At 44.0% G+C, this 9,225-nt stretch overlaps 1 protein-coding gene and 1 pseudogene across 4 annotated transcripts; both read right to left on the bottom strand.

Moving 5' to 3' along the window:
• Positions 1-1,261: 1,261 nt before the first annotated feature.
• On the bottom strand, positions 1,262-5,392 carry LOC117849788 (ribonuclease 3-like protein 2). Of its 4 annotated transcripts, none has more exons than XM_034731478.2 (5): positions 4,873-5,391; positions 3,961-4,128; positions 2,848-3,221; positions 2,433-2,481; positions 1,262-1,717 (listed from the first exon to the last, which is right to left on the bottom strand). In XM_034731478.2, the coding sequence occupies exons 1-5, from the start codon at positions 5,290-5,292 to the stop codon at positions 1,688-1,690; spliced, it is 1,041 nt and encodes a 346-aa protein (XP_034587369.1). In that variant the 5' UTR covers positions 5,293-5,391; the 3' UTR covers positions 1,262-1,687. The 4 variants fall into 4 exon arrangements, with proteins under 4 accessions (XP_034587369.1, XP_034587364.1, XP_034587367.1 ...); XM_034731477.2 differs by having other exon boundaries at positions 1,577-1,717; positions 2,342-2,481; positions 4,873-5,392; XM_034731473.2 differs by lacking the exon at positions 2,433-2,481 and having other exon boundaries at positions 1,262-1,729.
• Positions 5,393-6,539: 1,147 nt separating this feature from the next.
• Positions 6,540-7,097, bottom strand: LOC117850671 (uncharacterized; annotated as a pseudogene).
• Positions 7,098-9,225: the final 2,128 nt, after the last annotated feature.

The raw sequence follows: 9,225 nt of genomic DNA, 5'->3' as shown, positions 1-9,225 counted from the left end.
TAAAAAAAATATGATCTTTTCCTAAACATTGAAGTTCCAGCATCATCTTTTCCCACAGGTTTTCTATGTAGATATATCCTCCATATTTGACTTCAATTGCCAATTGTAAGATCTCAACAAGCAACTGAACTCCCATCCCATCTTACGGGACTATCCATGCATCTTGAGGACTAAAGCCTGAAAAGCATGAATAAGCAAATATTGTTGATTTCGGAAGTTTTGGAAATGTAAATTTACTTTAAAACTATTGACTGCATGTACTGATGTCACGTCAGGTATAGAAGCAGTAAACAAGAACTAGTTACTACATATAAGCAACCGTAAACCTCAATGAAGCTGCAATAAATGTTTACCAGCAATTTATATCTCTAAAAGATGTTGCATGTAATTTCTTTGACATAATACTCTTAGACTCACCAATATTCCCAACACCACAGGGAAACAGAAAATGGCATCACCAAAAGACATAATGCAACCAGCTTTTGGGATTTACCTGACAAAGCAGAACACTGGTACTGTTTCCCATATATTGTGCAAGTAACATTTAAGTTAAATCAAGTAGGACGTAGTTGGTGAGATGCGTATCAGAAAGGCAACAATATAAGTAGCAAAGAAATTTTATCATACAAACAAAAGACAATGTGAAACTACACTAACAAAAAAAATAAGTATAACATGTAGCAGTCAACAGTAGTGCTTGTGAGAAACCAAAATGAATAAAACCAACCTGTCTGTTGGACTCTGCAAAAAAAAAAAAAAAAAACTTGACTTTAGGTCAAGAAAACAAGTGTCCAACATACAAAATCATTGAAATGTGTGTGCCATAGACAAATTTCCTAAATGAATAAATGACCACTTGTTATGGACAAGGCTACAAAGTTTCATGAGCCTCAGCCTGCTACAACCACCTCAACATGACAAACACAGTTTCCTTCAAAATAATGATGACAAAAGGGTGCTGTTTTGGGCAACAACATGACCTGCTTCAACCATTAATTAGCAGTATAAGATATATGTGAAATATAATATTATGAAGCTACTTTTCAAGACAATCTAGCTATACAATTTTCAAAAGCTCAATGGAATCTTCAAAAAAGTTTATTGAATGCACAATCTATTTGAAACTTCACCAAGGAATAAATTAAGAACAGCTAGTGCACCAAAACCAGGTTTTTTCCCAAAGAAAATGGTTAGGACTCAATAATTTCCTCCTTTCCCTCGCAGAATATAGTAATTTTCTATTTTTGAAACGATCCAAACATAAAATCCACAAAACATTCAACACTGAACATTGCAACATAAAACAGGACAAAGCCAGAACTGTTCAGGTAATGGACAAACCAGTTTCCCAAAAACTATCTAGCATAAGTTGTCTAGATTTATGCATCCTAAAAATACATGGTTTAGAAAAATGCTCAACTATGAATGGTACCAAACTGGCATAATCCACAGTTCCACAGAGCTGCCATAATAGGTATCTATCCTTGAAGAAAATATGTTTTTTTTCCAAAAGGAGGTTACAAGTGACCTAGCCATGTACATGAAAAGATCTCACAACTGCAATAGTAGTTCCACCATCTTCTGTGCAGCGGAGTTCTCTGCATCCTTTAACCTTGACATAGGATCACCTATTGTTACAAAAGTGCCATTTTGGGTTTCTACCTGAACAGAACACACAAACTTCCTTTCATGTGCAGGGCCGCCTTCTCTTTCCAACCTGAAAAGCAAACTGATGAGTTACCAGCTTGTTAACATGTGAGGATACTCGAGTCATACATATGCATCAAAGATCAAAACTTTGTAACAAATGGTAACAATTGCATTTCCTTAGAAGTCACTGAAGTTTTGCTGTCTTCAGTATATTTCTAGCCTTTTAATAAATGACCAGATCACCAGAAAGGTTTGTCATTTAAGTTACATATTAGTTTCCAGACAAAGTCACCATGATCCAGAAATTTTTATTCAAAAGGCCCTCTTGAAATCAAAACCAGTCATAAGTCTTTTTGGTCAACCATGGTGATTTGGCACGCAAGTGGTTTGCACAAATGGGTGCCTCTCTAGTGAAAACACCACAAACATTAGAAATTTTGCAAGTTCGTCAAAAACCATACCTACAAGCTTGGAGAAATTTTTAAATTACGCACAACCCTGGATGATGTAACGATATACACTCACAAAAAAAATTCAAGTCCAAATTCAGTTTCATTTAATAGATTAAAAAAAAGACATTTCATCTGCGTATGCAGTCTTCCCATGCTTGGCACATGAATTTGTCATTTTTGTATTAAACCAGATCAACTTTGAACTTTAAATTTTGTGTGGATTTATATCATAGTCTCACCTATAGGTGTGCCAAATTTTGAACCAAAAAAGGCACCTCAGTACTAGTTTTTCGAATTTGCAAGATTTCCTAATATTTGTGGTGTTTTCACCTGAGATGGACACATACAAGATATGATCATGTTTCCAAGTTTGATCCAGCTGTAGTAAAAAAGAATAAGTTACTATACTCTGGCCAGTGCTAAATGATACAGGAATGAAATTAGGCTGACAGAAAAATTTAAATACAAGGTGCAGAATAAAGTAACCAAATAATTAACAAGATTGATAAGACAACAAATATTATCAACTTCTCTAAAATTAAATCCACATTCTAATATCATATACATTTGGAGAATGTGCATGCGTCATGCAGTCAGCAAACAACTCATGAAGCTGGCAATGAGGGGAGACATTGAGAAATCAGCACATTATTAATCATGTCTACAAATTGATAAGAAAGGAGCATATGTTTACACTGCAATGAGCTCATGTCTAAAAATTGATTCAAGACGTTGAGAATCTTACTTAAAGATGGGTTTTGGCCAATTCTTTCCGATGCAGTGCTCAGTAAGTTTATGTTTACACTCCCTGAGCTCTCCAACCTCATCCCCCAATCCATTGCCAACCCCGGTGATCAATACTTGCTGCTTTGCACCACTGACAAGCTTGCCTAACGCATCTCGTGCAGCATTGAGCTTAGCAATTACCTTCTGCTCCGAGGAGCCAAGCCCAACCATCTCCCCACCAACAAATACATTTACCACCATCATCCCACCTCTCTGCCATGTCTTAAACTGTGCAACTTTGCCATGTTTCTGGCATAACTCATGCAATGTTCTCACAGGTTGTTCATCTATGGTTTCTGCTGTGACAATTGGCTCAAAGAGCCACCTTGTAACCTGAACCATAAAATAGAAACATAAACATACAGTAAAGCTGTCACTACAACAGTTAATCCAAGTAAACTAATCTCTATTCCTAGTCATTTCAAATAGCGTGCAGACAAATTTCATCCAACTAATCTATATATAATCATTTCAATGATTGCAAAGATAAATTTCTGGACTACAGTTGTAGGTAAAAGGTATCATACAAGATAACAGAATTAATATAAGAATAATTTTCCATTAATAAATAATTTTAGGATATAAATATATACTTGACCAAACTAGACTTTTAAACTATATTTCAAAAACTAAACAATTCTTTGACATACCTGATGCAAAACTACACTTTCAACAATTCTCATTCCAGACAAGGGACTCTAACCAACCAGGCACACACTTGTAAGGGACAGATGGTAATTTCAGCTGCCTGTGATGCCAATAACTTATCAACCTAGGAGTGAAGCATTGACAACTAAATTCAAGGGCTCCTCTACTCTATCTTCATAGTGTTAGATTGCAGGTCATAATCTGTTGTCTACCGAATGAAGGTGAAAAATACAATGTGTTCTTTGCTAATGAGCATGGTTGTTTTAGTAAACCATGAAATCAGCTTTATGCTGTAGTTTTTTCTGATCTAATAAGAATAAAAATACTGGTCAAAAGTGATTTTTCAGAGTCTATGTCAATGTACAAAACTGAATACATTTGTGTACGGAATGAAGTAAACATAACTAATAAATAAAATAAAAACCTTCCAAAGCTTCTCAAGGTCAAATTTGCAATCAACGTAGACAGCAGCAGCGATGGACTCAACAATATCCGCAAGAACCTTGGGAGCTTTAACCACACTACCACCATAGGGTGCAGTGGCAAGGTCCTCGTTTAGTTCTTCCTTCACTGAATCAATAAACTGGCCTACCTGCACATGGCCCAATAAAAATAAATCATAAAAACATATGGTATCTTACAAATAAAATATTAAGTGGAGATGAGATACTTACAGAGCAAAATTAAAAAACAGAGGGTTTACTATGAACTTAAGGGGGTGTTTGGATGCGAGGTACTAAACTTTAGGAGGGGTCACATCGGATGTTCGGACGCTAATTAGGAGGACTAAGCATGAGCTAATTATAAAACTAACTGCAGAACCCCTATACTAATTCGCGAGACGGATCTATTAAGCCTAATTAATCCATCATTAGCAAATGGTTACTGTAGCATCACATTGTCAAATCATGGACTAATTAGGTTTAATAGATTCGTCTCGCGAATTAGACTCCATCTGTGTAATTAGTTTTGTAATTAGACTATATTTAATACTCCTAATTAGTATCCAAACATTCGATGTGACAGGTACTAAACAAGTTTATGAGCCTGTATCCAAACAGGCCCTAAGAAAAAAAACTAGATCAAAAACATCAATTGCTTCAGAAGATGAGAATATAAAAATAAACTAAATTTTAGTGTGTGTTCGAGGTCAGTAGGCACAGCACTACAGGACTTTGCAACGAATACAATTCTAGCAGAAAAAGGCATGACAGTTTTAGCAACTATCTACACCCGGATCTTGACCTGCCACGCAAAGCCAACCCAACAGCAGAGCTTCCTATATACTCCGAGATTTACACAGTTCGTGGGGAGTCCAGGCCGATTATGCGCTTACAAGGAGGTCGAGGCGGGCGCACTTGCGGCGGAGCAGCGGGTAGAGGTCGTGGCGGACGGCGACACGCGCAAGCTTCTCGGTGGAGATGTTGGCGGCGCGGAGCGTGGAGAGCGCGCCGGGACCGAGGGTGGGGTTGGTGAGGTAGAGGAAGTTGGTGAAGGCGAGGCCGAGCGCGGCGTCCCCGACGAACTCGAGCCGCTGGTAGGAAGTCGCCGTGTCGGAGAAGGACTGGTGCGTGAGCGCCTCATCGAGGAGGGCGCGGTCGCGGAACTGGTAGCGCAGCAGACGCTCCACGCGCGCCGCGGCCTCCGCGCGGTCGGCGATGAAGCCCGGCGGCGGGAGCTGGACGGGGCGTGCCGCGGGTGGAGGCGGAGATGGAGCCGGCGGGCCGCGCTTGCGGGGCTTGTGCACCGGCGTCATGGATCGTCGCCGGTTGTTGCCTGCGGGGGTTTGGGAGATTTTAAGGGGCGCGTCCGAGTTTCAGGTGGAATTGGGAACGACGGAGAAGAGTTCTGAAATTGAGCCACCGGGGAGCTGGATCACGCAGGCTTTATGGGAATTTTTTTATTTTTAATTTTTTTAATATACTAGCAAAATGCCCGTGCGTTGCTACGGTAAAAGATCAATTGTGTTTTTTCAAACTAATGACATTTTTTATTTCCATCACTAAATTTTATTCCACTTATTGGATGTCTACACATTTAATGAAAACCAAAAGAATTTTGACTTAATTATTTCCTTCAACTCAAATACCCATTAAATTAAAACATTTTTTTATTCAAGTAAGAGAGTTAAATCAGCCTCCGATGGCCACGCTATTTGAACACAAACTTCTTCGGAAATGGCATTGCACCAATCCATCTTTTCACTTGGTGGCTTCAGCTGTGATGCACTCATGTTAGCAATAAAACAATTATGAATGCAACACTAAAAATATATGTCATTCATAAGCCATATAGCAATGTACAAAATTACACAATCCCCGTTTATATAAAAAATTGGAATTGTTAGGGGCCATATCATTCCTAAACTGTACTTTCTAATCGGTATTAGCAGGGAAGAACAAAAGCGATCGTGGTCTGTAATTATTACTCTATCATAATATGTTCTTCCCACAATTAGCTTGATTGAACTTAAAAAAATTTGCATTCAGCACTAAAAGAATGTGAATACAGAATGGTAAGGACCTATGTTCATTCAGCAAAATCGCGGTCATATACTGAAGACTTGAGACGCTGCATCACCATTTTCCAATTTTCCTCCACTTAATGCACTGAATACATGCAACTCCAACAATCTTCTGTACTGGCCTTGTTCTATCTCTGCTTCATTTGCACCATGTAGTAGCAGGAGCTCAATAATGCAATCTTCCCAATCAATACCGTCGCAGGAACCTATTTTTCGTCTCTTCTTCCTGCCATCTGGACTATCTGGCATCTCTACCAAATCGTGACCGAGTATGATTCGATCTATGTCATCCATCTTCTTTCCCCCACGTTTCTTCCTGGCTGATTTCTGTGGAGGACAGGCATCTCCATTTCTTACACCAGGCTGTGAATGATTTGCGCTTGCAGGTGGAGCAGCAGGGGCCTTCCTAATCGCATCAATTCGCAGCTTAGCAGCTTCAATACGGGCTCTCCTTTGCTTCTTCCATACCAGCAGGCTCATATAAGCATAGAATCAGCTGCCGTCTGAAAATTGGATTACATATCCTCATCTCTGTCTCAGGCTCGGAAACAACAAACTAAATATAATAAATAAAGAATTCACCAAAAAACGAAGAAACAGAGTACATGTATCAACAGCGGAGGAGAGCCGAGCACAGCAGAGCGCCTGGCCTCCACCGCCACAGGCCACATCGTCGTCTAGAACACTACGGCAGCGACCACAGCTACAGCGACGGCGACGAAGTTGGCGGCAGCAGCAGACGCGGCGGCGCTCTTCTCCGTTGCGGGTGCCGCTGCCGGGGTCATGGCGGAGGCTCCGGCCGGGGGCAGCGCGTCGCCGAGGCCCCCGCCCATCGGGCTCATGGCCGGGACGGAGGCCGAGGGAGCGGAGGCCGGGCTCCCCATGGGCGGTGCGGGCGGGGAGGCCATCGGGGCCCGTTTGGGCAGCGGCGGCAGCGGAGCCATCTTGGGCGCCGCCGCCGGGGCCTGCGCCATGGCGGCGACGGCGAAGAGGGCGACGAGGAGCGCGACGAGGGTGGCGGCGACGCGGGCGGCCATTCTTGGTTACGTTGCGTGGTCGGTGCCTGCGCCGCCGCAAGCCCCCGCCCCCATCGCCGTCCCCTTCGCCGGCTCTCCCAACGCCGCCGCCGCCGCTCCACGCCTCCATCGTCGAGGTCGCAGAGGAGGACCGCACCGCCGACCTCCCCGAGGAGCTCCCTCGTCTTGCGCCAGATCTGTCGCCACCTCCAGCGCTTCCTTCGCCGAGGTGAGGAGGAGAGAGGACCTCCCTTCACACTCTCCCTCCTCCTATTCTTCACGGCTGCGGCCGAGCTCACGACGCCAGCCGCCGCACCACCGACGCTGCCGGCCGCCCGCGCCCAATCTCCCTCCGCCTCTCTGTTGTGAAGAAAGGAGAAGTGTTTTTCCCGTTAACCCCCTCCCTTCCCTTCTTTTTCTACCCGAGCTCCCCTCTTTTCAACATTTGGACTACGGGTTGATTACTAAAAAGTCAAGGGACTTTTTTGTAAAATAACCACGACGGACGAAAATCCAGGCAGAGACGTTACTTGCTTTAATAATAGGTAGAGATACCACAGGAAGCCTCTGCCGCGCCACATGCACTAACGCGGTGGATCCCTACCACGCTAGCGCTGTTGGAGGTATGCCCTAGAGGCAATCATAGAGATGATGATATTCCATTTGTATCCATGATTTGTATGTTGTGTTCATTGAATATCCATTGAAGGCTACTTGAATTGATTTGCAATTATGTGAATTGTATGTGAAACTCTTTACTTGTATGGTTATTCTAAAGTTGTCCCTAGTCGGAGTTCATGTGAGGACACACATGAATATTAGACTAGCACATGTATTAGTTGATGACTATGTTTCACAAGTCATGGACATGGAGATGTTGAACTAATAATGTGGACACATGTGGAGACATGTGCTAGGACTGACCCAACATGAGAAGTAGTTCTCTCTTTAAACAACATATACGCTTTGTCCTTAGACCTGAGACTGTCGCATGTATTCTAGATGTGGATCGACCTACTTAGGGGCTATCAAATGCTACGCCGTAACATGGTAGTTATAAAGGTAGCTTTCGGGTTTGTCAAGAAGCATGCTATGAGACATGGTCAGTCAAGATGGGATTTGCCCCTCTCTGATTGAGAGTGATATCTCTGGGCCCCTCGAGTGATCGGATCCGAAAATGCATGGCCATGCTACGTACGGTTAAGAGTTAACCTACAAAGGGATTCTGAATCACAGGATCGAGAAAGAGCGGTCGGCTTGAAGCTAGACCAAATATCGTGAGGCAAAGGGAATAGCATGTATATTATGTTGTGATGGTTCGTCTGATATGATCTTCGTGTGCGTATAGGAGTTGGCACGTCTTGCTAGAGGCCGCTACCGACTATTGGGCCGAGTAGGAGTACTCGGGCCATGTCTATACGCATCCGAACCCATAGGGTCACACACTTAAGGGGCTGGAAGCCCAATTCGGATCTGATCTGAGTTGGATTAGGTTTAGGAGTACTAATGAGCCTCGGATCCAGAGGCCCATCAGGAACCTCTATAAACAGAGGGGTGGGGGCGCCCTAGGGTTTACACCTTTTGGCGAAACACACCTGCCGCGCCTCCCACGCCCTCGCCTGTTGCAACTCGCGGATCTAGCAGTCCGGCTTGCGACGCTTCCTCCCTGCACGTGTGGATACCTTGGAGGTGTTACGCCTGCAGCACTTGGACGAGCCGCCGACGAGCCACGACGAGCCGACGCCGTGGTACCGGAGGCGATCTTGCTGAGGAGCTGCTGGACGTGATCGACTACGTACGACTATGTTGATCGACTACGTACGACTACGTGATCGTCTTCACTGCATCGACGCATATCTACATCTTCCGCACCAGTAGTGCGTCGAGTGGTAATCCCGTGATCCTTATACGGCAGTTCTTCCTGGTTATACGCGGTAGAAATTTTGATTTGCGCTAGTGTAGACTACCTCGTATCCCAACAAGCGCGGCGCGACGCTGGGCCAGGTATGCGCTGACGTGGGCAAGTGCGTGCCGCGCTAGCCCGCATGGTGTGGCAGCGCCCCGTCTACACGCGCGCCGGCTCCTCCCTCCCTCCCTCCCTCATTTCTTCTTCCTCCAGAACACCCGCGCCCGAACTCCTCCACGCCGC

This window comes from Setaria viridis, chromosome 3 (assembly GCF_005286985.2).
Source record: "Setaria viridis chromosome 3, Setaria_viridis_v4.0, whole genome shotgun sequence".
NCBI lineage: Eukaryota > Viridiplantae > Streptophyta > Magnoliopsida > Poales > Poaceae > Setaria > Setaria viridis.
Note: the sequence above shows the minus strand (reverse complement) of the source record. Positions and strands in the feature narration are given on the sequence as shown.